This window comes from Desmodus rotundus, chromosome 12 (genome assembly GCF_022682495.2).
Source record: "Desmodus rotundus isolate HL8 chromosome 12, HLdesRot8A.1, whole genome shotgun sequence".
Lineage (NCBI taxonomy): Eukaryota > Metazoa > Chordata > Mammalia > Chiroptera > Phyllostomidae > Desmodus > Desmodus rotundus.
The window spans coordinates 99,057,009-99,084,201 of record NC_071398.1 but is presented as its reverse complement, the minus strand read 5'-3'; the positions used below and the strand labels follow the sequence as shown (position 1 = coordinate 99,084,201).

At 45.3% G+C, this 27,193-nt stretch overlaps 2 protein-coding genes across 9 annotated transcripts in view; one reads left to right on the top strand and one right to left on the bottom strand.

The window, feature by feature from the left end:
* Positions 1-213: 213 nt before the first annotated feature.
* On the bottom strand, positions 214-11,580 carry MPC2 (mitochondrial pyruvate carrier 2). Its single transcript, XM_024553784.4, has 5 exons — positions 11,259-11,580; positions 6,554-6,594; positions 2,258-2,342; positions 1,706-1,817; positions 214-525 (listed from the first exon to the last, which is right to left on the bottom strand). Exons 1-5 carry the CDS (start codon positions 11,365-11,367, stop codon positions 489-491), a joined length of 384 nt encoding a protein of 127 aa, XP_024409552.1. The 5' UTR covers positions 11,368-11,580; the 3' UTR covers positions 214-488.
* Positions 11,581-12,176: 596 nt separating this feature from the next.
* DCAF6 (DDB1 and CUL4 associated factor 6) overlaps positions 12,177-27,193 on the top strand; it is a 71,452-nt gene continuing 56,435 nt past the window's right edge. For 3 of the 8 annotated variants that reach the window (XM_071219816.1, XM_045189914.3, XM_053914409.2), the window contains exons 1-5: positions 12,179-12,543; positions 20,704-20,765; positions 22,582-22,674; positions 25,040-25,225; positions 26,960-27,073. In XM_071219816.1, the coding sequence (XP_071075917.1) occupies positions 12,447-12,543; positions 20,704-20,765; positions 22,582-22,674; positions 25,040-25,225; positions 26,960-27,073 (552 nt within the window). In that variant the 5' untranslated portion in view covers positions 12,179-12,446. Of the gene's footprint in view, positions 12,544-20,703; positions 20,766-22,581; positions 22,675-25,039; positions 25,226-26,959; positions 27,074-27,193 lie in introns of all 8 variants that reach the window. The other 5 variants (XM_045189909.3, XM_053914410.2, XM_053914408.2 and 2 more) reach the window with 4 other exon arrangements.

The following is a 27,193-nucleotide window of genomic DNA, read 5'->3' as shown; positions in this document are numbered from 1 at the left end:
TTTTAAAAGAGTTTGAAGTCATTTTGCTAGCCATTCTACTACCCATTGCATACCCTCTTCAGCTCTGTGTCTTTTCCCTTTTAGCTCCGTCACCATCTTTCACTGGAAACAGGCCACTTAACCTTTCAACTATCTTCCGACCCGCAGGGATGTGTGAGCTCTCACACGCACACACTTTGGCTTACTGGAACAGAAGGAGGCCAGGGGCATGTGTGAGCAAGTATGATTTATTACAGGCCAAGAGTAGGAAAAATGTTACTAATGTCCATAGATAAGTTCCTTAAGTTGTATGTAGAGAGACACTGTTATTAAAAATTTGCTTTATTTTTCTGCCAAATGAGGTACTAACTCCCAGTTAAGTTAGGTTATTTTACGTGTTCCAACCGTTAGCACAGTTAACATCACCTTACCAATAACCAAATAATAAATCAAACTAGGTCCCAGTGGTTATGTCCACATCAGGGGTGTTGGGATGATCAAGGACTCTTTTAGTTGTTTGCTTTAGCTTTTAGTTCTTGGTTATATCTATAGAGAAAACAGAAGGAAAAATAATCATGAATCACAACAGATAAATATACATAAGAAGGGAATGAAAAGCATATTCCATTTCTTCCTTGTTGCTAGTCCAGAGGCTACCTAGTTGTCAATACAATTTTCCCAAGGTCTTATGGGTAGAAATAGGCAGAAGAGAAAATGATCAAGACTTTATCTGCATCTGGTTTCCAGCTGCCAAAAAAGTTTTAACAATTTAACTGACGTACAGTTTCCTGTACAACAGTATTGTTTTAACGAATATCTTCATTCTTGAAACACAGAAGAGCGCGACAAAACACGTGAAAACCCTCGCAGACTCTTCCCCCAGCTCACAGCCGAGAGGAGATCAGTACGTGCCCTAGAAGGAACTTACTCCACGATGCCTACATACCTCCTAGGTCTCTCACAAGGCCCTGATTCAAATATTCGATAGTGTTTTCCTAAATGCTCCACAGTCCAGCATCTGTATTTCTAACGAAATCTCCCCATCCTCTATTGTAACTAAAAGGTGCCAAAAATCCCTTTGTCAAACTGTATCTGAATTTCTGACATTAGAAATAGTCCTGGTCCTGACCAGTGTGGCACAATTGGCTGGGAGTCATCCCACAAACCAAAAGGTCCCCAGTTCGAACCCCAGTCAGGGCACACGCCTGGGTTGCAGGTTCGGTCCCCAGTCGGGCACATGCGAGAGGTCAATGATTGATGTTTCTCTCTCATATCGATGTTTCTTTCCCTCTCTTTCTCCCTCCCTTCCCCTATCTCTAAAAATAAATTAATTAATTAATAAAAAGAAGTAATAGTTCTGAATATGGCACTTAACATTCTCTTAGCTCTACTACGACAAATTAATACAAGGTTAAAACGGATGGCACATGAGAAAAACGCTCTGTGAATAAAGTCACTGTACAAATCAAAGTTTGTACCGACGTAAGGAGGCCCTGAAGGGGGCTGTGATGCATACCGCAGGATGCCTGAGTTGTTTATTCACCCATCCCTCACGTGCTAGAGGGTTATGAAAAGATTAAATTATAGAGATACTTGTTAGCCTAGGGGTGGTGAAGATGAATGAAATAAAATGCACTATACTCTACAGAATAGAATGCCTTCTGAAAGGAATGTAGATTATAACTTAACTATCTTCTCTTTACGTTTTATACCTTGGTAGGCTTACCTCCAAATACGGAAGAGCTGAGAGGCTCCTGCTGCCCCAACAAAGAAATTAACGGCAAACAGACTCCAGTTTTTTGGAATAATTACAAGTGAGTATCTTGACCAAATAAGCCCTGTTGAGAAGAAATATTTTTTTTAAAGCACAGGTACCATTGCAATATCTCATCTGAACATTCAATATTGGAGGAAACTACTTATAAATAAGACTATGACAACATAGCGTAGGATAAGGACAGAAAAACTGTACTTCAGTGTTACACAAAACACTCAGTGCTTACACCCAAGGGAAATCTGGAACTTTTCCCCACTTACGAAATTATGTTCATGACAAAAGTGTAATAAACAGAAACCCCGCAGGCACCTATTCGCTGTAGCCCTCCTCTGCCTTCTCCATCGGGGAACTTCCTGGAGATACGCCGTGAGTGCTTCCGTGTGTGTGCACATACTTACGCACACGTCCTTCAAACGTTACATTGTTAAATAAAGCGACGTTAAACACCCTAGAAATACTGACTCTCCTCCGCGGGCTGTGACGGGCATTGGTTTGGCTTACCTGTAGCCATCAGCACAGCGGATTGGGCGGTGCTGAGCTTCTCTGCAGGCCTGGCCATGTCGGCCAGCCCGGCACACACCAGCCCCTGGAAACACACAGAGAAGAAAGACACATCCTAAGAGTCCAGCAGCAGCAATGCCCTTCAAATAAAACCCAGCGCCACATCAGGGATTCCCCCAGACGGCAGCAGGCAGGAAGCACACAGCATGACAAACAGCTGCGATGAATTCAGGATGCTTTCGGAAGTAACCTGTATGTTGTTAACTGCAGGAAGCAGTCTGACGCATTCAAAAATCAGACGAGTGTGTGTGTGTGTGTATTTGTTCTACAAATGATACTTCTTCCACCTATGAATTTATATGTTCTTCATACATGTCAGGAACTACTGGTATGGAGAATGCCTGAAAACTAATGTAATTGGCATAGATTCCTCCTTTCGTGTTTTTTGTCAATGTTCTTCTTATTTTTAAAACATTAGAAAAGCTCTCTTGGAATTTTAGTTTCTTGTTTAGATAAATTTTTTTTCATGTCAAAGTACAGATGGTCGTTTCTTTGCTGCTGTGTTTTTAACAGTCTTTTATGGACTCATCCATTCACAGCCTACCAGGAGCACCACTCACAGGATGTGGTCCGCGTCTTCCCTAGAATACCATATTCTGCCGCGTACAATGCACCCCCGTATATAATGCGCTCCCCGGTTCTGTGTGCATCACACACGGGACTATTATAACCACAACTGCACCCATGGTATGGAATTATTGTGCCCAGATATCACGCGCATCCTTATTTTTCCCTCAAAAATTTGGGCAAAAAATTGTGTGTTATAAATGGCAAAATACAGTATTAGTTATGCTACTCTACTGAGGAGATTGGAGTGTGTACTAAAACAAGTTGTACCGATGAAAAGTTCAAACTTACACAGAACAGGAGAGACGAGTACGAAGACCCTGCATTCCTGCTGCCCAGAGTCAACAGTTACTGAGATTTGCCACATTGGCTTCACCTCTTCTCCTCCCTTTCCTCTAAGTATTTTAAGTCAAACCCTAAATACGTCATTATGTTTTTAAGAAATTACTTGCAGGTTTTACTGAGTTTCTCAAAGATGCTCTTGCATGGAAACTATAAATCAGCAAAGGGTGTTTGCCCCTAGACAACATACACAAGGTCAGGAGAAAGTCCAGCCACTGTTAATACGACGAGAATGGTTTGTGCGACATCAGTGTGACCTGCCAGCCAAGGAGAGTGGACTGGGATGCACGTGTGTGAACGATGACGACTTCACTGTACTCGCCAGTGGGGACGGCAGACACCGCTGAGTGGGCATGTGTACTGTGCGGCCATCGCATTCAAGATGACTCAGTGAGCAGAGCAACGAATCTGCATCAAATTTTGCGTTAGGCTTGAACATTCCTCCACAGAAGACTGGGATGATTCAGAAGGCTGCAGCTACGGGCAACTGGGGATTGGCAGCTTCAGCACGACAACACACCTGCTCGTGCATCACGTCTTGTGCAGTTTTTTAGTGAAACACCAAATCACCCAGGTGACTAAGCCCCCCTACAGCCCAGATTTGGCACCCTGAGACTCCTGGCTTTTTCCAAAACTACAATCACCTTTGAAAGGGAAGAGACTTCAGAACTTCAGTGAGATACAGGAAAATACGACAGGGCAGCTGATGGTGATTGCAAGACAAGTGTGAGGTCCCAAGGTGCCTACTTTGAAGGGGACTGAGGCGTCACTGTCCTATGTACGATGTTAAGTATCTTGTATCTTCTTCAATAAATGTGTCTATTTTTCATAGCACATGGCTGGGTACCTTCTGGGAAGACCTTGTACATGGTCGGCAGCAGCAATTTTACGTCATGTACAGACTACCAGGGATCACCGAGTGCTCTGAGAAAAGAACGCGTGTATGTAGAGTAAGTATCTGTCAAAAGAAGTGTCCCCACAAGAGAACAAGACACGAAGTTCCTGTTGCTATGTGGTCATCAGGAGAGTATGTCTGATTTCAACACGAACTTAAAATAGATGATTTTAAAGGAGACGGGAGGGCACTTGTGAAAATCTAATGCTGTCAGTGTTTCAAAACACCAGTGGACCAGCTCAAATACACACAAAAGCTATTGATAAAATCAATAAACTCCTGGACTGTGGCAAATCTGAGGTCAAAGAGGACCCCAAATTTATGGTAAAGAGATTAAATCATTCCTATTCTTTTAAATAATGGTGCTAGAAACAGTACTTCAATAATCAATTCCACTTTATAGATATATAATTACTATACAATTTAAGTGTGATAGGGAGAGAAAAGGAAGGAAATATTAATATACCTTCCATTAGTATGAGTTGGGGTTTTTTGGGGGGCATATAACAGTGTATTTGAATGCTCAGAGTGTGAGCAAAATCATCAAAGGTGATGATTTTATTAAAACTTTTTAAAAACAGATGGGACCTTTTCCCAGTGTGTAAATATAAAAAAGAACTGCTCTCTAATTCTCTCTAAACACAGCTCCCACACACTCGTTCACTCTCGTCATTTTACAGCTGAGGGGGTGAAATGGCAGAGGCCACTTGCCTAAGGCATAAGATTAAGGGACAGCCACTCACTCAATTACTTAGATTTACAACTGAGTTTCTGATTGTTCTAACATTTAAGAGAATTAAAACAGCCTACAGCTCAACACACAACCTGATAAAAAACAATGAGCAAAGGGCTTTAACAAGCATTTCTTCAAAGATGATGTAGAAATGGTCCATAAACATATGAAAAGATGCTCAGCACAGCTAATCACATCAGGGACGCAAATCAAAACGGCAATGAGATACCACTTCACACCCATTAGGATGGCTATTATAAAACAACAACAGAAGTAATTGTTGGCAGGAATTTAGAGATGTTGTAACCTTGGTCATTGCCGGTGGGGCCATAAAGTAGTGTAGCCGCTGTGGAATGTACAATAACATGGCAGTTCTTCAAAATATTAAATATAGAATTACCATATGGCCCAACAGTTCCACTTCAAGGTATAATCCTGGAACGAAAGGCGGAAACTAGGACAGATGTCTGTCCACCACTGTCCAGGCGGCATCATTAATAGCCACAAGGTGGAAGCGACCCAAGCGTCCACCACAGATGAACGGATAAACAAACTGGGACACATACATACAGCGGAATACTGTTCGGCCTTCACAAGAACCTTCTGACACCTGCCACAACCCGGATAAACCTTGAGGGCAACGTGCTCAGGGAATAGGCGGGCACAGAAAGACAACACGTGGGATTCCACTGCCCTGAGGTCCCTCGGGGAGTCAAATTCGTGCAAACAGAAAGCAGGGCGGTGGGGGCCAGGGGCTGGGGGAAAGGGCAAGAGTTATTGCTCAATGAGGACAGAGGCTTTGCAAGATAAAAGGGTTCCAGAGATCGGTTGTGCAATGAAGTAAAGGTACTGAACACTATGAAAATGGTTGAGATGATAAATTTTATGATTTCATTCTATTTTTTTAAAAAGCCTGCAGACTAGTTCTCAAGCCTTAAAAGGCATCAGAGTCCCCTGGTGGGCTCAGTAAAACACAGATTACTGGGTGCTGCCCCCCGAGGTTCAGGTTCAGCGAGGTTGTGGTGGGGCCTGAAGACGGGCATTTCTGAGGTGTCCCTGGGTGACGTCCACATGCACACCCACAGATGACATGCTAGGCAGCCCTGCCGGCAGCCAGAGCAGGCCCTTTTAGCACACAGTCAGTGCTTTGCTACATCAGCTGCCACAGGAGCTCCTTCCAGCTGAGTAAGAGCTGAAGGGGTGGGAACACTGGCACAGAGCGGAAAAAGCGTTGGTCTTGGAGTCAGAAACCCTGGACTCTGTCACTCACTAGATGCTAGTTACTATACACTCTTGGGGAATCCCACTACTTTTTGAGACTAACTTTCCTTGCCTTTCTTTGGGTGTATCTTCAGTTCTCATACTAAATCAATAGTAACAGTTAATTTGGGGAGGGGCATTCTAACCAAGGTTTTACTTAGTCATAAAATTTTAGAATGAAATTTGACGTTCCTAGGGCTCACAATTGTCAGTATTTTTAACAAATATGTTCCCAGGCTTCTTAATCTATGGCGTTCTGAAAAAACTAGTGTACTTTATGTAGTAAAAAATAATACATCTAAGAATATTTGCATGAGATCATTCAGAGGCATACCATGAACATTTAAATATATATCATTCATAAAAGTTACTTCAAATTAGTAAGTTCCCATTAGATAATTTTTTTTTTCAGTATCTTCTATAGAAACTCAAGACTTACCCATTTCATAATCGGGGCCCAGAAAAAAACTGTTCTGGGACCTAAAAGGAAAAAAAAAAAAAGAAAAACTCAGGAATAAACCAACTATTCAGATTTCTCAATGCATTTCTATCATTTTTACTGTTGCTGCATACTTTGTATGTAAGTTAACATTCAGACTGTCACCACAATACCAGCCTTTCATACAAGTTGCTTTGATCTCCTTGCCAATCATTTGTATTTTTGTAACCTGTTATAAATTAGCTAAAGTAAATGGAGATGGTTTTGGAAACCATTCCCAATGCTTTGCCTTGAACATGAACTTAACGTTTGTTCACTTGAGGGAACCTTCAGGTTGGGGACATTACAGACTCGCCCTGACTGTTTCATGGCCAAGGCTAGACTTCAGTCTTCACTCATCTCTAGGGACCCCAGGGCTGCGGTAGACTTGCACTCACGGTGACGGTCCTCCTGGACCGTTGTGTGCCATGTGTGGCTCCGGAGACCGATCCCCTGGGACAGGGGTCCCCTGGAGTCTTCCCAGGGGACCGATGCCATGAAGTACTTACTGATCCTGTAGGTCAGTCTTTCAAATGCTGGTGATTTTATTTAGCTTGAGCTTCTGGGATTCCTATCACCATGCCTGGTTCACTTTTCTTTGTCGTATACAAAGTCTCTGGCCATAGGCAGGATCGATTACCGTATATTTCGGACTATAAGATGCACCCCCCAAGTCTGGGAGGAAAATGGGGGTGCGTCTTATAGTCCGAATGTAGCTTACCTGGCTCACAGTGGGCGGGGTGGTTATTTATGTTATTAAATATTTTACCACATTTTTTGCTTCAAAATTGTTTTCCCTATTTTCCTCCTCTAAAACCTAGGTGCATCTTATGGTAGGAAAAATACAGGAATAGGTTCATTTGTTACCCCTGCATGAATTACTCTTGGATTCATCACTCAGGGGTAATTCAGCACCCTGTTTTAGTCTCTGGCTTTGAACTCTTCAGCAGATTCCGCTCTTCCTACTTCAAACTGGTGCTTCTTCCTCTGCCACCCAAAGACTGACTGTTCCCTGAGCAATGCCTCCAGGTTCAGGTTTCTTCACAAGCTTAAATGGTTGATGCTCCAGAGTTAATGAACAGTCAAGCTTTTCAGCAGGTTTTCCCCAAGCTAGGTGATAGTCTTAAAATATTGTATTAACTGTCCCTCTCCCCACAACCAAATCTAAAAAAACTTCAAACATGATTTTATGGTTGCTACAACTTGGACTAAGAGCAGTATAAATATTTTAGTTAGTAAATAATTTTAAACTACAAAACAAACTCTAAATTAGTTTAAGTACTGAATTAAAAAAATATCAGTTGCAAATATGTATAAGATATTCTAAATTTCTAATTTTTCTGAGATTGGAGAGGATCCTGACAAGGGACAAAAATAATCAGAATTACATATCTATGAATGCAAATCAATAGTTTTTGTATTGTTTTTAAAAAAGGGAAAAATGGCTAGCTATATCTGCGATCATACAATGGGTCAACAAAAATTTCAATAAAAACATTTTAGTTCGCCCTTCCAATTTATCTTACCTAATCATTTTCTACCCTAATAGTAATGAAAAAATTTAAACATGCAAGAATCCAGGCGTAGAGGCTGCCTTCCTGAAAGAAGCCCTCAGCCAATAGTGGACATGGTAACGAGAAAATATTCCAACTTCCTTCACATTTCAAAAGCTAAGTTTTGATAAAGCAAAGCATTTGAAAATATTATAGATATGCTCAAATAATGACAACACTATGTCACACGAATCATTCTAGACCTGGGAAAACCAGCTTTACATTCTACATAATTTCTTTCGTGTTGTTATGGGTTTCTCTTATTTTTAAAGTGAAACTTTTTTAAGTTCAAACTTTCATGGAAGAATTTGAGAAATTCTGCAAGAGTATATAACAGACATACATTGTCAAACAAGTTAACAAATCTAGTTGCCTTGATAAACTTTGATGAAACTGTTGATAAAAGGACATAAATTTACCTCCTAGTTTCCCTATCTCAGAGAAATTACTGTTAATGAAATACATGAATTCTATGCAGAAAGTATGTCATTTACTGTATGCAGGAGGCCCTCCCTAAGGAAAGACTTTCTCCTTGGGACAGAGTAACTTTTGCAAACAGGCAGATGCACACCAGCACAAATATTGAGCTGAGGCGCTCACTGTGTCCCGCTGTGAAAGACAGGTTTCTAACTGGATGTTCCCCCCACCTCCTCCTGGCCCCCTGACGCCACTTCTCTATGCTGTTTACCTTCCAGCAGCCCTCGGCATTCCTCTTAGCTCTGTACATTCAGCGAGACGACCTGCTCACTGTCATGTGACAAACTACTCACACATCCTTAGGTTTTGTAAAGGTTGACACAAATATTGACTGCCAAAAATTACTTATTTTTATTTGTGCCAAAACTATTCTGATTTTACAGTAAGAATATAATAGTAAATCTCAAAAATTTAGAAGCAATAATGTATGTTTTCCAACTATTAACATCCTAGCTTTGCGTAGATTTATAAAAATCTCAGGCATGTGAATCTAGCCTAATACTTGTATGATAATTCAATAAAATACCATTATGCAACATAGTATGCAAAAGTTTGAAGAGTCAGCCGAATAACTCTTGGAACAAGAGTCAGCGTCTCCTCAGATTCTATTCAATGCTAATGAGTCAACGGCTTTATTTTTCACGCTTCTCCATTTCTGCATTGGGCGCCTACAACTGTCTAATCACAAGTGATTTTGCAGTGATAGGTGTTCTTGCCCTGCATGTTGGGTCAAAGCTTAGATGGGGGAAAATGGGTATTTGCTGAGAGCCTAAGTGCTACCTGCTCTACACTCATTTAATTTTCAGAGCCATCCTTGCATGGTGCTCATTATCATCCCCATACTATGGATTAGAAAACTAAGGCTGAGGGCATTTGAGGCCAAGGTCACACAGTCGAGATTCGAATCTCCCTGTCTGGCTTCCAAGCCTCGGCTCTGCCCACGGTAAGAGGAGGGATTACAGCTCATCTACTCCAAGAATGCCCAGATCAAAGGCACAGTCCCCCAACGAAAAGGGCCTCCTCTCACTCTGAGAGTTGAGTAAAGTATCCTAAGCAATGATGATGGGTGGTTACAGCCAAGGCCTGGGAGAAGACCACTATGAAGCTACTCTGCTATCAACGTAGTTTAAAATGACTCCCCCTGTGCCCGGCCCTCGCCCTGCAGCCCAAGCACAAGGCTGGAGGGTGGGACTGACTACGGAGTCAGTAGCCCAGCAGCCCAGCTTATTACGGAAGCATTGCCCAACCTCCCTCCAGATATCTTCGCCGCAAAACGCAGCACCATTCCCCAAATCTGAGTGTCAAAAGAACTAAAAGGCAAACTAAATAAACTTCTTCAGCAATGAACACCTCTCTGAGCAAACTGAACCAGCCAGGAAAATGGGGACAGACTCGTAGATGGAGAGCAGGATGACAGCTAGTGGGGGTGGTGCGGGGGCGGAGGGATGGAGCAAAAAGGGAAAAGGACTCATGGACGCGGGCAGCGGTGAGATGACTGGGGGGGCGGTATGAGGGGACTAAATGGTAGTGGAGAAAATACAATAAAGATTTTTTAATTTTAAAAAGTAAAGTAAAAAGCAAAAAAAAAAAAAAATTAAACCGCTCCTTACAGGTCAATTGTATAATGGGCACAACACTGCGGTAAATAACACTATATCAAGCATAATCCCCAAATCCGGTCCATTCCATGGTCAGACTGGAAGTCGATCTGGCGGTAGCCAGCTCGGCCTCCGGGGAGCCGCTCTCCGTGGGAAAACGACCAACCCTCCGGAGACCGGGCGCAGAGATTCAGCCCAAAGGGCCCCCCGTCGGCGTGGCACCTCAAAACTTCACCGCGGAGCAGACTGTTCTCGCTCGCACACTCCGAGGCTTGAAAGAGATCTGCTGTTAGCCCCCAGCCAACTCAGTGTTAGCACTGCGCGTTTCACAGAGAACTCCAGATCCTGCAGGGTGGGAGGAACTGGCACCTTCCGCTTTCCTCCTGAAATACACGCATGTTTCCAACCACAAGCGCGCCTGCTCCAGCGGGCGAGACAGGGAGCTAGCGTGTGCTCAGCACGAAGAGCCGAACGTGCGTGGTGCACACGGACTTCTCACCTTGGCCACCTTTACAAAACCTAAGGGATCTAGCATTTCGCCCAAGGTCACACCTGCAGTAAGGGACAGGCATCCAGGTGCGCCCACGCGAAACGGTGCCGGGGGAGCTCGCTAAGGAATTTCACAGACAGGGCACGCTGAAACGAGCCAGACCACGGGGCAGGGGAGGCCAGTGACCCCGGGGCCGGCCGGTGCCTGCTGGACCTGGAGGCGGCGTGACCTTTCCTCCAAAGCCTCCCACGCGCGAGAGAAGGCGGGGAGGACCAGGGTGTCCCGGAGGCCCGCACTGCCCGGGGGTCGCAGAAATGGAGCGGGACCAAGCCCAGGGGCCCTAAAGGACGGGGTGAGACAAAGGTCGCGAAGGTTGACGACAGAATGGTGGACGGAGGCAAAGTGAAAAGCCGGGAGGGGGTTGGGCTGGGGTGTAGGTGACGCCTCTAGCGACGGAGTTGTCAGCGGGCCTCCGAAGGTCTCCTTTAGAGGAAGACGGAGGGCAGGTCTCGGGGAGGAGGCGCGGTTAGCCATTCCGGGTCCTTTACCTGCCGGGTGGTTGTACAGCGGCCTCAGTTTCTCGGGCAGCATGAGCTCCACTTTATCGAGGAGCCGGTGGTAGGTGGCCCTCAGGCCCCGGACTCCGGCGGCTGACATCTCTGCGGACAGGGAGTCGCGGCCCGGCGGGCGGGAGGGTGGTCGCGTCCTCGTCGGGCTGACCACGAAGAGCAGCACTTCACGTCCCCCTGTCTCAGGGCCTCGGGTCCTCCTCTCCCCTCCGGTGCTCTTCCCGCCACCGCTCAGCCGGCCCCCCTGCGGATTACCCTGGGGCCCTGGCCTGGAGATCGCCGAGGGGGCGGAGGCTCTGCGACGGCCCGCCCCCGGCCGGCCTCCAGCCCTCCAACAGCCAACAGAAAGGAGGAGTCATGGCAACAGGTGCCAGAAAAATTGCCTCAGCGAGTCCTGGCGGAGCCCTGCGGCAGCACGCCTGCGCAAGAGGAGCTGCCCACGGTGATTGGCCTGCCCGGCGGGGGGGCGGGGCTCAGCACGGACCTCCCATTTCTCCTCCCTGCCCTCGAGGCCATGTTGGAGAAGGGAAAGTGAAGTTGCACCTGCTATGATCCCCTTTATTTTGATTAAGGAGGCCCGTAGTTAAAATGGGCTCGTCAGGCTTCCCGTGCCCTGACTACAGATGGCAGCCCACAATTCTCATGTTTCTTTTGGAATGAGACTCGTGAGAGAGAGACTTCAGACCTCAGCCTCTTCGCTCTGTCTTCCTCGTTTATCCATAGAGAATGAAGGATCTGGCTACAGTGACCTGAATCCGCTTTTCTAGGATGAGGGCATCTGTGACGACGGGCGGCTTCAGTCCCCCGGATGGTCGTCATCTCGCGAGAAAGGCTTGGAAGGGAGGGTGTTGAGAACGGGGTCGGAAGGGCGGAGTCGCGGTCGCCTCCGCCTCCGCCGCCTCCTCCTCCCGTTGGAGGGGCCGAGGGAGGAGACTGTTGCTGATCTCTGGATGTTCTGGGTAGTGTGAGGAGAGTATGAGGCGAGCTCTGGCCCGGGTGCGGCCGGGCTTCGGAGGCGAAGGCGTCGCCGCCATCTAAGTCGCTGCGCCTGTCCGCGAGGCCCGGCGCGCTGATGGTGCCGGTGCGGCTCGGGGGCTGATCGCGTGTCCCCTCCCCTGCCCCCTCCCCCACGCGGTGGGCTCCCGTCCCACCCGGCCCGGTGGAGCCATGTCTCGGGGTGGCTCCTGCCCACACCTGTTGTGGGACGTAAGGAAAAGGTCCCTTGGGCTGGAGGACCCGTCCCGGCTGCGGAGCCGCTACCTGGGTGAGCGGGGGCCCCGGGGCGGAGGCGCTGAGGTCGCCGCCCAGAGGTGGGGGAGGGGGCCGCGGTCCGGGGCTGTTGGCGGTGGGACAGCGCCTCGGCCCGGGCGACCTAGAGACTCTGGGGCGCTGGGTGGATCCCTCTGGACGGACCCCGCGCCCTGCCCTGCGCGGCCGTGCCCCTTTGCGCGCTGCCAGCCGCCGCCCTGGCTGGGGTTTCCTCGCGGGGTCGGACCGGGGGCGGACGGTACCGGCCAGGAAAGGGGTTAGGGTCGCTTCTGGAGTGGGAGTCGGGAGAGGACTTGCCGGGCCTCCCGGAGCGTTTGGAGCACAAGTTGGAGCTCTTGTTCTACTCCAGCGCTCTCCCGGCTCAGCCGGGAACCTGAGTTTTTGCTGACACCCACTCCCCTTGGATCCCCGGAGGGGTTAGGGGTCGGCTGCAACGCGGCGACCACCCTCGGGGACTTCACGCTCCGAACCGACTCCGCGTAGTGTCCCGCGGCTCGGAGCCGAAGCCTGGAAGTGACGGCTGGAGCTGTCCCCACCCCCGCGAGCGCTCCGGGGCGACCCGCTGTTCGGTTGGGTCTGACCGCCTTAAGGAGGTGTAGGGTTTCGCGTTCCCATTCCCAGCCCTGCAACACACACACTTGGCATTTTCTGTTCCTTAGTTCACCTTTCTAAAAACAGCCTTCAATGCTTGAGGGAACCGTATTCCACTTTTTTAATTCGTTTTAGATAGAGTGGGTTTTTTGTTTTGTTTTTTTTAGGATTCTGGGTCATGCCTGAGCTAACTAAAGAGTCCACGATTGAGTATGGGTCTGTTCTTTGCAATTTTGTCCCTTTTTGCTGGGTGTTTGTGGATGTCATTTGGTTTTGGCTTCAAGTCAGTAAAAGAAGATGAAATCTCTTTACATCTCTAGCAGTTCTGGTTTATAAAATAGTTAAGAGAAGTTGGAAGCATTTTTCTTCTTATTCTTATGTTTTTAGTGCCTTACAGTCTCTGTAAGAACCTAATAAAAATGAAGCAAAAATCCCGGTGACCCCTCCCATTCCAGTTTCTCACACACATCCTGGAGGTAACACATTACCTGTTTCCTGAATATTTGTCCAGACCGTTTCTTTGCATTCTTCCCAGCATGCAGGTGCACAGTGTGTGTGTGTGTGTGTGTGTGTGTGTGTGTGTGACCTGCATATATGGTGTCTTGCTGCAAACATTGTGCAACTTGCTTTTCGGCCCCGCATCTGGGAGATCTTTCCAAGGCAGGAAAAATAGAGCTGCTCATTCTGTAGAAACACATGCAGGTTTCTATATTAACGTTTTCTTCTGGTTCCGTTAGTTCAGCTGTGTCTTACGAAAATCACAACCCTGTGTTTCTTTCCCTTCCTACTCCAACTCCCTAATGGAGTGGAGTTTGTTTTGGGCGAAGGAAAGTGGAAGAGTAGGGTAGGAGTCTCCTCTCTGTCTTTAGTAGAAAGCCTAAATGATAGATTTTCAAGTATGTGCATATGTCCACAGGGAGTTCCTTCTCTTGAATAATGTTTGAAGTGTGCTAATAATACATACTTTATAATTAGCACATTCTCAGAACAGCTTCCTTTAAAAGTGGTTTTCTAAGTATTTGAAAATAGCTTGTAGTTTTTGGCCTTTGTCTACCTCACGCCATCGGTTTATCCAGCTCTTCAGCACAACAGCCCTGACTGGGCTAGTGTTCCGGAAACTGCACGATCCACGTTAGCAGTATTTGGAGTAAGGAGAGTTTTAAAAAATGATATTCTGAAGTATTCTTATAGAGCCTTCCTGTTAAAAAGTTTGCGTCCAGTTGTTTTAGAAAGTAAGTAGATCCCTTTTTTGAGATGTCAACATTTAAACATTCTGATTATCTATAGTATTGTAGGTTAATTATATTCCTAATTTATTTCCATTATTTGTATTTCTAATACTGAATTATTGCTAAACAACAGTGAAACTGGGATGGAACGAGCTGACAGGTTTTCTTGTGACATTTACATTTTGGATTATCGCACGGTAGAAGGTACGTTTTCACCAGCAGTAATCAAGCTTTGTCGTTGATTTTATTTACATTTGGTTGATTATCTCTTTTCCTTCCATAAAGTTACAGTTCACAAGCATACATTTACATTGTGGGAATGAAGATAATTTGTCATGTTATTTAGGAGAAAAAGTATGTGTTTACTCACAGTCCCCAAATTCACCTGAACCGTTGTGGATTCGAACAGCAGGCCAGGGATGGTCATTTTTATGAACCTGACGTAAATTTCAGGGTGGGATTTATTTTTTTTAATCCTAGTTGTTGAAGTCTTGATTAGTGTTTAGGTGTTTCAGAGTTTCCCAACATACTGTATACAGCTGTGGGGTCGCGCTTTTGGAATCAGTGATTGTCACTGTAACTTACTAGCCACACACAGTTTAGGGTGTACGGTTTTATAAAGGTGAACATTGCTTATGAAGGAAACTATCATTTCTGTGTATCACCCCTTTCCCTCTTTCTCTCATTTTAGACAGACTTGTCTACAGCTCGAACGAACACTTCCTAACTCCTCTAAAATAAAAAATGGTAATTGACAAAAGTAAATTTTAAGGAACTGTCTGAGGGAACTGTTCGCCATAATGCATCAAATGCCTCATATACAATGTTCAAGGTATGATGAGGCAGCGTCTTGGTCAGTGTGGGCTGCCGGAACAAAGTGCCATAAACTGGGCTTACAAACGAGAGAGATTTATCTCGAATGGACGTGGAGGCTGGAAGTCTGAGATTTGCTGGCCACACGGTCAGAGCCTAAGTCCCGTGAGGCCTGCTCGCTGGTGCGCAGCTCCCTCCTCGCCTCGAGCTCCTGGCCGTTGGGGCTCTTAGAAAAGCCGGAATCCAATGCACTCACCTCCCCAGGAGCCCACCTCCTAATGCCATCTCCGCAGGGCTCAGGATTCCACCAGAGGGATTTGGGGGGTGCACAGACATTCACACTGTGGCAGGCCGGCGGGGACAACTTTGTAGTGGAGACCGAAACCTCTTCTGTGAGGAGATTAGAAAGAGCTGTCTGAATATTAGTAAGGTCAGTATGCATTGAAATTGATTTTGCATTTAGATTACTCTTTTTGGCATATCCTGGATCACAGCTACATTCGGATTTACCAAATTTATAATGTATTGCCAAGTTGTAATACATTATGGGGTCAGGAAATTCTGACTTTTGCCTCCATGTTAGCTACTGGTGAAGAGTTAGTGGAAATTCGTGTTTTGTTTCTTGAGTTTTCAAATCTCAGTGAAAATTGAAAAATGTCTGATTTTAGTAGTGAAAATGTCAAACGTGAAAACCATATAAAATAGAATATGCTGATTCTTGAAAATAAGACCACCGAAGGCCATATTGTCAGTCACAGTGCAGCCAACAAGGTAGCATCGCCCTGCGGAGCATCTCATCCCTCCCTGGCATGGGATGGACGCGCTTGGGAGAGATAAGAGCTTCCGGTGGCGCAGGACTGGTATCACACTTTAGGTGGGTGGTTTGCAAATGCCGTGACCACAATCCACAGTAAAAATAAATGTACATGGCAACTCGTGACCCCCACATACAGCTAAAATAAAAGGTTCTGCAAACGCGATTTAGTCTTACTAGTTGGGGTGTGTGCTAATTTCTGTTTATGATCATGTTGAACATGTTGGCATTGATCCAGTAGAATGTCCACTAGTGAGTCTCAGCTTGAGGTTTGCAAAGTCAACTAGGCAGTGTATATATTTTTTTAATCGTAATTGAATGTTACTGACTTCAAGGTTAGCGTTGCTTGGGTTCCCAAGTACTTACAGCAGATTAAAAAAAGTTTTCAGAACACTGCTGATGGCTAATTGGGAAGATAGAACCAGTGAGACTTTTCATTTACACCTTGGAAACTATAGCTGGAGTGGGACCCTTTTACACCCTCCTTTCTTGGGGAAGTACCCGCAGTGGGGTTGCTGCGTTGCATGAGTGTGTGTGACTTCACCAGAAACTGCCAGCAGCGTGGGAGCGTCCAGTTTGACGTTCTCGCCAGCGCTTGGCGTCCTGAGCCCTCCTAATTTTAGCCTTTCTCCTCGGTATGGACATTATTGTTTTACTTTGCATTTGATTTAATCCTCCTGATTGGTGAGGTTGACTATCTTTTCATTGCTTATTTGCCATCCCTACACTTTGTTTAAATGTTCAAATTTACCTTCTTAATGTAAGAATTCTTTACATACTCTTGGTACAAGTCCTTAACCAGATAGGCATCTTGCAAGTATTTTCTCCCAGTTTGTCTTGTCCTTTATTTTTCTTAACAGGGTCTTTTGTGGTGCATACTTTTTGTGTCCTATTTAAGAATCTTTACCTATTCCAAGGTCACAGTGATTTCCACTATGCATTTTTTTCTAGTCGCTTTGTGTTTTCAACTCTTACATTTAGGTCTGTGAACAATTTTGAGTTAATTTTGCTATGAGGTAAGGGGTCATGTTTCATTCCTTGGCCTGTGACTGTGCATTGGCCCAGCACCGTTTGTGAAAGGACTGTCCTTTTCCCTTTGTGGGAAAGAATTGACCATGGACGTGGAGCTCAGATTCTCTGCCACGTACCATTGGTTGCGGCATCTGTCTTCCTGACAGTAGGCCTTGTCTGCGTCGTGAGTACTGAAATCAGCTAGGGTGAGATTTTGAACTTTGTTCTTTTAAAAAAACAACATTTTGGCTATTCTGGGTCTTTTGCGTTTTCATATAAAGTTTAGAATCAACTTGCCAACTTCTGTACGAAAGACGCCCGGGGTCTAGGCTGGCCTTGCATTGAACCTACACGTTACTTCGGGGGACCTGGGGTCCTGCAGTAATAACGCTTCCAGGCCACGGAGGTGGCTTTCCTTTCTCCTTTTGAGGTGTCCTTCCATTTCCCTCAGCAGTGGGTTATACTTTTGTATTTTTCAGTGTGTAAATCTTAAACATATTTTGTCCTGTTTCCCCTGTTTATCTGTGTTCTGTCTCCCTGGAGTTTTGTCGCCCTTTGGTTTTCAGTTCTAGTTATATGGTAAGATGCTGGGGCTGGGGGTTGCGGAGTGGGGGTGTTGAAGAAGATGAGTTCAGGCAGACAGCCGTCAGCAGTGACACACCAGACTCTGAGGTCACGAGAAACGAGTCTGGAAAGAGGCCACTGGATTCACTGATAACCCGTGATTTCTGAGAACCAAACCAATGAGAGGAGGGGACCAATGGGTTCACTGATAACCCGTGATTTCTGACAACCAAACCAGTGAGAGGAGGGGACCAAAAGGACCGTGCAGGGAAGGAAGACCTGACCGTGAGCGAGGGCCGGCGGCGAATGTAGGCGATGGGACACTTGGCCTTAAGAAGGGGCTCAGAGGGACAACAGCATCAAGAAAAGGGAGCCTTTCTGTGGCGGCGGCGCCTCCTGCTCCTCACTGTCACTCGCCTTGCTCTCTCTTCACCAGCTGAAGCGACGTCCACTCCTTCAACAAATCGTTTTCTCTCTCTTTTCTGACAGTGTTAACTTGGAACAGTCCCGCAGGCCCATGGGGAGACGACAGTGTGCCAGGCACATCCATGACTTCTGCATTTGCTAATTACTTACTCTCAGCAGCAAACCTGCAGAGTTGACGGTGTCATTCCCATCAGATGTGAAATTCCACCAGTGTGGAAACGGAGGTTCCAGAGGTCGAGTCTTGCCCGGCGTGTGTGTAGTGTTGCCCAAGTTAGATGTTTAAACCCGGGTCTGACCTTTCTTGTCCCGAGTGTCTCCTGGTCTAATAAGGGAGCCAGGTGTGCCCATGACTGAGTGGAACACAGAACAGAGTGAAGACTCGGGTCCCACTCATTCTACACCGATTCAGCAAATACAGACCGAGTGCCTGCTTGTGCTAGGCACTTGGGGTGCCTGGGTGAACAGAGGGTGTTCCTCTTTTTATGGATCTTACAGTCTCTTACTACTGAATAGAGTGTGGAGGCAGAGCTGGAATTACAGGAGGCAGAAAGACTTGAGGAGCAAGCCGCGGTGAGAGGCGAATTCATCCATAACGTAACAAGAGTGTGATTGTTGGAAGGGCTCTCCGTGGCTCTGCTACATTTCTGGTGTCTCCCGAGCACAGGCACTGGCTGCTTTGTTCCGCTGTCTTTCCAAGAATGTTTCTGTGGTGAACAGCCTTGGGAGATACGGTATCTCCCTCTGGGGCAGAGAGCATGTTCATTTATTGTCCATTGTAATGAAGATAATGTGTCCATTATGTCAGGCAGGTTTGCTGGGTATAAGATTTGGGTCTCAGCTGTGTTTCAGACCCACTGCTCGCACGGTATCGCTCCCAGGTCGCTCTGCGTCGTCTGGTGGGAATTGGGGGATGGGGAACCCCTGTGAACCTGAAGCCCACACCGCTTGCAGTGCCGTGGGTGGTAAAGTGCTTTGCTCCCGACTTGGGAGTCCTGTGTCTTCTGCCAGCGCCCAGGAAATGGCAGGTCACTAGTCAGCTTGCCAGTGGGCCGGGCTCTGCAGTCTTCTGTAAGAGACATGGGTTTATTTTTACTTTGATTTGGGGAGGGTTCAGGTGTTTTAACTTGCAGCTCTTATTTTCTGGGGCTGTCAGCTCCCGTTCTTGGCAGCGCACTTACTGCTACTAAAAGGGGAGAGGGCTCTGACACTCGGAAGCTCAGAAGCCCGTTTTAGGGGATGTGTGACGAACAACAGTTTCGATCTCCAAAGCCACGTTCAAAAACATCACTCAGGAGCCATCTATTTAACTAGTGTCCTTTCTCTCATGTGCCACCACTGTTGTCTATACGCACCAGTGGCTACAGCTGTTTTTAAAACCAGATTTTTAAAGCTTGGGAAAATTTCCAGTACTTTTAAAAAAGTGTTTTAATGAATTGTTACCACGTTAATTTGACTGCTTTCTTAATTTTTAAGTTATTACTCAGTAGAATTACCAATCCTGAAGTTGTTCAGAGGGAAAAGATTTTTAAAAATGTATCCATTTACTATTAGCATCTTTTTATAACCGAACATCAGATTTGAAAGGTAAAGTACAACATAATTTATAGAAATACTTTACTGAATTTCTATAAATTGTTTTATTCCAGTAAGTTTGGGAACCATAGAGCATCCCCCCCCCAAAATAAAATAAAATTACTTTTTAACCCCTATGCTCATCCTCTACCCAGCCATCTTGACATTTTTAGGCAAGGTGGGAAAAAAACCCAGTTTGGCTTAAAAAGGTATTGATCCTCACGTGGAATGTCAAGAAATCATAACGGAGAAGTGTGTCCCCGCACAGGAGGCAGAGAGCACGCGGCAGTGATTGGGTTGGAGCCCTCATCAGCCTGATTACTTAGCTAATTGTCGCCCTTTGTCATGTACTCCGCTTCCTTTCATTACCGCTTCTGAATAAACATGAAGCTTTTTGGTCCTTCTTTGGTAAAGACAATTCATTTCTTAAAGGGAAACATTCCTCTTTTTCAAAGAAAGAACGTGTTCTATTTTTGTAGTATTGTAACTGTCCTGATATTGACGGGCATCTAGGCCGGTTTCATGTACTGCTTTTGCTGCCACATTTCATGGTAAAATGAACTTGGACATATTTTCACAGTTCTGAAATCGGGGTGTGTGCAAGTGTAGGTGGCATCTGACAAACGCTGTTCGCCGCCCTGTGTAAAGCTGAGGACCCTGGCCCCCACCCCGGGCCCCTCTCACCCCTTTCGCTGCTGGCTTTTTCCTCCTAGCGCCTTCACCAGGTGCCACACGGTTCCTTGTCCTCCACCCCCCACCGGACACAGGGAGCTGCTTCTGTCTGCCTCACACTGTACCCCCAGTTCCTAGAGTGCGGCCGGGAAGGGAGTGAGCGCTCAGTGTGTTTGCTGGGTGAATGGGCGAAGGAAGGAGCCCTTTGCTGAGGTCCAGACACTGCGCCCAGCCCTTTTTGTCCTGGAATCGCGCCCTGCCTGCAAAAGCCACGGGAGGTGGATGGGCAGGCCAGGGCGCAGGGTGGGCTTAACCTGTGCGGTGTCGCTCGGCGTGTAAGTAGAGGAGCTGCAGTTAGAGCTTGAACCTACCGATGCCAGGTCAAAGGCTCTCGACCTCAGGGTTCCACTTCCTCAGCAGTAACAGGCAGGACTGACTCAGTTCTCTCCCTCTTTTTGAACAGGAAGAAGAGAATTTATCCAAAGATTAAAACTTGAAGCAACCTTGAATGTGCATGATGGCTGTGTGAGTAAGAGTTAATTTTCTACCCTGAAGGACTTTAAAACCCAGTGTTCCAATTTTTGAAGAAGTGCCCCCGGCCCTCCTGAACCGCTTGTGCCTGACTGCAGTGAACGGGAGAACCCGCTTTTGCATTAAGACATTAGAGTAATTTTGAATTTAGGAAAGTATGTTGTTGTTTTTAAAAGTACAGTTGGTCCGTGTTACTCCATCTTGACTGAAAGTGGAAGTCTAATTCATTTTTTAAAAATTTAGATATAGCTCACATGCCGTAAAATTAACCCATTTAACTTGCAATTCAGTGTTTTTTTATTTTTTATATATTTTTATTGAACTCATTGGGGATGACATTAGTTAATAAAATTATATAGGTTTCAGGGGTACAGTTCTATAACACATCAACTGTGCACTGTACTGTGTGTTCACCACCCCAAGTGAAGGGTCCTCTGCCACCGTTTATCTCCCTGTAGTTTGGTGTCTTTAAAATGTAGTCATAATGGGGTACGGCCGTCTCCACTGCCTGATTCCTGTATATCTCCGGCATCCACACAAGCATGTGCGTACGGTTTATCAGCCACTTCGCGCCCCCCCACCCCCACCCCTGCTGCTAGCTGACACTGTGCACACGGTTATCAGCCACTGCGCCCTCTCCCCCCAGCTGCTAGCCGTACTGCTCTACCTCTGTCTCTGCAGATAGGCCTCCTCTGGGCGCCGCAGATACGTGGGGAACTTGTGGCCTTCCGGACTGGCGTCTTTCACGTTATTAATGTTTTCCAGGCTTGTCCACGTCACAACATGTCACTACTTCATGTGGCTGAAGAATATTTTGGTGTGTGGATATTTTTTAATGAGCAAACGGGCAGCCACATTTTGTGTATGATATTTGGGTTGGTTTCCCTTTGGGCTGTTAGGGATCATGCAGCTGGGGACGCTTGTGTACAAGTTTCTGTGTGACGTGTTTTTTTCTTCTCTTGGGTGTGGACCTTGCTGTGGAGTTACTGGGTCACAGCGCAGCTGTGTCAGTTTTTGAGGCGCTGCTAGACGAATATTCCAGAGAGCTGCGATGTTTGGTGTCCCTTCCAGCAGTGTAGGAGGGCTCCAGTTTCTTGACGTGTCATGCTCCCAACTCTTGGTTTTGGTTTGGTTTTGTTTTTTAATTATTGTAGCCATCCTAGTAGGTGTGAAGTAGTAATTCATTGTGGTTTTAGTTTTCATGAAGATTTACAGCTATGTTTTCATCTAAGAGTTTCATGGTTTGGGCTCTAGATACTTGATTGTTTTCAGTTAATTTTTATATGTGGTGTGAAACAAGGGTCTAAATTCGTCCTGTTGCTTGTGTATATCCAGTTGTCCCAGCGCCATTCGTTGAAAAGACCGTTCTTTCTCCATGGACTGGTTTTAGGCCCCTCGACTAAACGTCCTGACCGTAAATGCACAGGTCTGCTTCTGAACCCTCGAGCCCTTGCCTTGATGGGCGCCTGTGACCGTGGGGGCCGTGCAGCCTTGACCCCGGGGGCCGTGCACTGAGTTTTTCTGACCCTGTCCAGGGGCCTGGTTCTGTGTGTCTGCACAGAAAATAAATTAATTAAAATAAGTTTAAATAATAAAATTTAAGGGAGACAGGCATTTCCTTGTGAATTTTCAACAATTGTGTTGGCTAAGTGGTGGTCAGTATGTACTCCCAATAAGTAAACTGTAAATACTATTTACTGTAGACATAACCTCATTAGTGGTATGAAAACTGAACCATCAGTTAAGTAAAAGATGGCATACTTGTTTTTATACTGTTTGCTGAAATTTCTTTTTTGCTTTCCTTTTTTAGGTTAACACAATCTGCTGGAATGAAACTGGAGAATATATTTTGTCCGGCTCAGATGACACCAAGTTAGTAATTAGTGACCCTTACAGCAGAAAGGTCAGTGGCTTGCAAATCTACAACTTAATGAGAAAAAGAAATCGAGAAACTGGAAATCAAGAAATCGCAAATAACCATAGAATGGGCATTTGCAGAATATTCTTACCTTGCTAAAGTCCGTTATGTAATTTGGAAGTTGTCCCAGTCAGGTTCCCTGCCTTCTGTAGGAAAATGTTCTGTTTCTCTCGGCCTTTTGACTCTGGAACATTCAGGCATGTGTCACGTTACCCAAGTGGGTGAAATTGCCAGAAATGGCATCATCTGAAAAGAGCGTTCTTCGGTGGGGCGGGGGGAGGATGATGTGATTTTTTTTTCTTTTATGCTCACAGAATCTAATCTTCAACCAAGCAGTTTAAAAAACTGGGTTTTGTCAGGGGCCAGGTCCCAGTGACGCGTCGCGGCATTCAGTTCAACGAGCCAGATCGTACCAGCCGAGTTTTCATTAGGATGTGGTCTGGTTTTCCTGGCCCTTCCTCGGGCTTCACGAGTGGAAGTGCGCTGCTGTTTCTGTTTCAGCGAGAACAGGGTCGGTGGGCAGTCTGGTTGGTTTACCACTCGCAATCTGACGGAATGGACAGTTCGCTTGTTTCTCATAGTTCTACAAACGGTTAAGGTTTTTAAGGAAGTGTTTGTGGTCCTTTAGCCTAAAAGGAGGTCACGTTGAGGCCGCCCTTGATTAAAAGATAGGGCATAATTTTATTTCACAGACAGCTTTACTTAATTGTCCTGACTTGGCAGAGGGAAACTCGATGTTTTCAAATTCTGCTTCTGTCAGGTCTATAATTACTAGGGCAACCTCCTTCTGACAGTGGAGAAATTTCCTGAAATACTGTATGTGTGGAAATGCTTTTAGATTTCACTGTCAGAATTTTAGCGCTCATAACATACAAAGCATTCGTCCAGGTGCCAACGGAATGGTTTTAGAAGATGCAGAGCTCTATCGTTTTTTTAAAATGTGGTGATAAAATATACATAACATGAAATTGACCATCTTGGCCATGTTTAGAAGTTCAGCTCAGTGACATTACGTGTACATTCACCTCACTGTCACACCGTCACCGCGTCCGGCCACGGAGCTCTTCTCATCCTGCAGAACTGAAACCCTGCCCAGAGAGCAGCAGCCCCTCCCCACTCCCTGCAGCCCCTGACAGCCACCACTCCACCTCTGTCTCTGAGCACTGGGCCACTCTTAAGTGCGGCATCCAGTCCTAGGGACGACAGCTGGTGCTGTTGGCCACGGGTCGATGTCGAGGAACTTCCTGCAGGTGTGCGTGTGTGCAGCAGTTGTGCAGTTGTGACTGGCTCGTGTCCCTCGGCGTGTTCTCAAGGCTCATCCACGTTGCAGCGTGTGTCAGGATCTCCATCCTTTCGAAAGCTGAAAGATGCTCCACTGCGTGCCCCGTTTTGTGTACCCTTTCATCTGGCAGTGGACCTCGGGGTCGCTTCTGCTTCCTGTCCCCGTGAGTGATGTTGCCATGAGCACAGCTGTGCAGAGATCTCTTCAAATCCTCCCTGTCAGTTCTTTTGTGAAAACGCCCAGTGGCGTCATTTTTAAAAGACCATGTTTCTCCTTTAATTGCTTATTTTTTAAAAAGTGACATTAGCTTTATACATGCTTCCCAATAGATTTTGTGTATCCAAAAAATGATTAATCATTACCCATCCTCATTTCCAGTTTGAGAAATGACTAATCAGATAATACTTTTTGAGATTTTAAGTATAATGACTATCTTTTTCACATAGTTGTTTTGATAGTTCCAAATTTGGTATCATATAGGAATATTTTTTAATTGTAAAACACTATGATTCATCATACAGGAAAATAGTTTTTTGACCCTGAGTCAAATCTGTTCTTATAGTTTCACTCTATTTTAGATCCTGTGAGTTCATGAGAAGATTGATTTATTGCAAGTGAGAGTTTCAGAGCACTCGATATAGATTTAAGAGATTAGAGGTGTTTCTTATTACGGGTCTGTCTTAATCACATACCATAAATCTCAAAGATATAAAAAGGAGAAGTTTCATTTTCCAAAAATTATGGGCTAGTTTATTTGGACCAGTCCTCCGACTGAAGACCACTGAAACATGCTTGATTAGGTGCTTCTGAAATAATCCTAAAAGTAACAAATAACTGCCTTGGTAATGAGGAGTTATCTTCACTTCTCAGAGGGGAAAAAAGAAAATGTGACTGATTCTGATTTCTTTTTTCCCTAATTATAATTGTGTAGAATCAAATGATAATTCTCATTGAGATGAGAATGTTAATGAGAATGTGCTCCTGGCCATGATTATGTTAAATGTGAATGTTTCTTTCTAGGAAATAGTAAATTTCCGAGAGCTACTTTATCTTTTCTGTATGTTTCAGGTTTTGACGACAATTCGTTCGGGGCACCGAGCCAATATCTTCAGTGCGAAGTTCTTGCCATGCACGAATGACAAGCAGCTCGTGTCCTGCTCGGGGGACGGCGTGATCTTCTACACCCACGTCGAGCAGGACGCAGAGACCAACAGACAGAGCCAATTTACGTGCCACTATGGGACTACCTATGAGGTGCAGCACCGTGATGGCTATGCGCATGCCACGTGTGCCTGTGTCTTTGTGTGAAGTATGTGTATGCGCACACGCGTGTGCGTTCAGATGTATGGATTTGTGAAGGTGTTTACATACACATTCGGGCATTCGTAGGCAAAGAAATTATTGGCAGAATATCTAGATTTCTGTAAAGCATTTGAGAAAACGAGTCTTGATAAGCTTGCGAGTACAGTTAAGAAATGAGAAATGAGTATTGGTAATACTCCTTATGAGTTTGCAGTGGCTGAGCAACCGTACTTAAGCACAAATGTCAGCCTTTTAAAAGATGCTCCTGTGTCGTGCTTCGGGGCTCTGTCCTGGGCTTTCCCTCTTAAGCGCTTTGTCACTGTCTTTTACGAAGTCCGTCCGTTCCATGGTCTGTCTGTCTTCACACCAGTGCCACAATGTTTTGAAGACAGTGGCTTTGTCATGTGCTTTGAAATCAGCACGTGTGAGGCCTCCGGCTTTGTTTTTCTTTGTCCAGATTGTATCTGCTATTTTGTGTCCTTTGTGATTTCATGTGAATTTTTTTTTCTGATTCAGTAAAGAAAAAATGCCACTGGGATTTTGATAGAAATTGCATTAAACTTAGATCACCTTAATATTTCTCTACACACGTGCACACGCACACAAGTACACGCACACAAGTCTAAATCACCTTGAACGGTATGGACGTTTCTACAATATTAAGTCTTCGGCTCACCGATACACATGTCTTTTGCTTTGTGTCTGCTTTCTCTCAGCAGTGTTTTGTAGTTTTCACCTCTCTGAATACGTTTATCCTAAGTGTTTTTTTCTTTTTGCTGCTATTGCAGTTGTTTGCTTAATTTCCTTTTCAGGTTGCTTATTATAAGTACATGGAAAAACACAAGTGATTTTTGTGTTTTTTTGTTAACCTGAAATTTTGTTGTATTCATTTGTTTGTCTTAATGGGTTTTTTGTGGAATCTTTAGAATTTTGTGCATATTAGATCATGCCATCTTCAATCAGAGATAATTTCACTGCTTCTTTTCCAATTTCTGTGACTTTTCTTCATTTTTTCTTGCCTGATTGCTCTTGCCAGAGCATCCAGTACTGCATTGAATAGGAGTGCTATGTGTGGGCACCCTTGTCTTGTTCCGATCTTAGAGGGGAGCTCGTGGTTTTTCACCCTTGAGTGTGGTGTTAGCTGTGAGCTTCTCACATATGGCTTGTATTTTGTTGGGGTGATAATTTCCCCCCGTTCCTAGTTTGTTGAGTATCTTAATCATGAAATTTTGTCAAAATTTTTGAGAGGTCAGTTTAAGTGTCTTAATCAATTCAGCATCTTATAGTTTTGTTAAACATTATCATAGAAGAAAAAATTATAATATTTTTATAAGTGTAAAGTTACATCCAGAAAACAAAAATTAAGCTTTGACTAGTTTAAATTTTTGAGAGCAGAATTTTTCTTATCAAAGTTGTTAGAAGTTTTCAGTTTTAAAGAACTTTCTATCTGCAGGAACATTCTTCAGACTTCAAGGTAATGAGTCATATTAATTCAACAATTACTTGTTGCATATTTCCATGTGCATCACACTGCTTTGAATTGTGGAATGGCTAATTCATAAAGAACTAAAATAAGCGGCTCTTCGCTGCCTTTGCCGTACTCACTTTCTGAAACGGTAGCTGTGCCTCTCACAGCCGCCTGTCCCGGGGGCCGGTGACAGTGCCTGGGCTTGTTCTCGCCCCCAGATCATGACGGTGCCCAACGACCCGCACACCTTCCTCTCCTGTGGCGAAGACGGGACCGTTCGGTGGTTTGATACGCGCATCAAAACCAGCTGCACAAAAGAAGATTGCAAAGACGTAAGATCACTTTTTTGTACGACTGATGCAAAATACTTTAGACTGTAAATAAAATTGAGCAGTACGTTATCTCTGGGTTATGAGATGAGGGGTCAGTTTTACCATCTTTGTTTTGCTAAA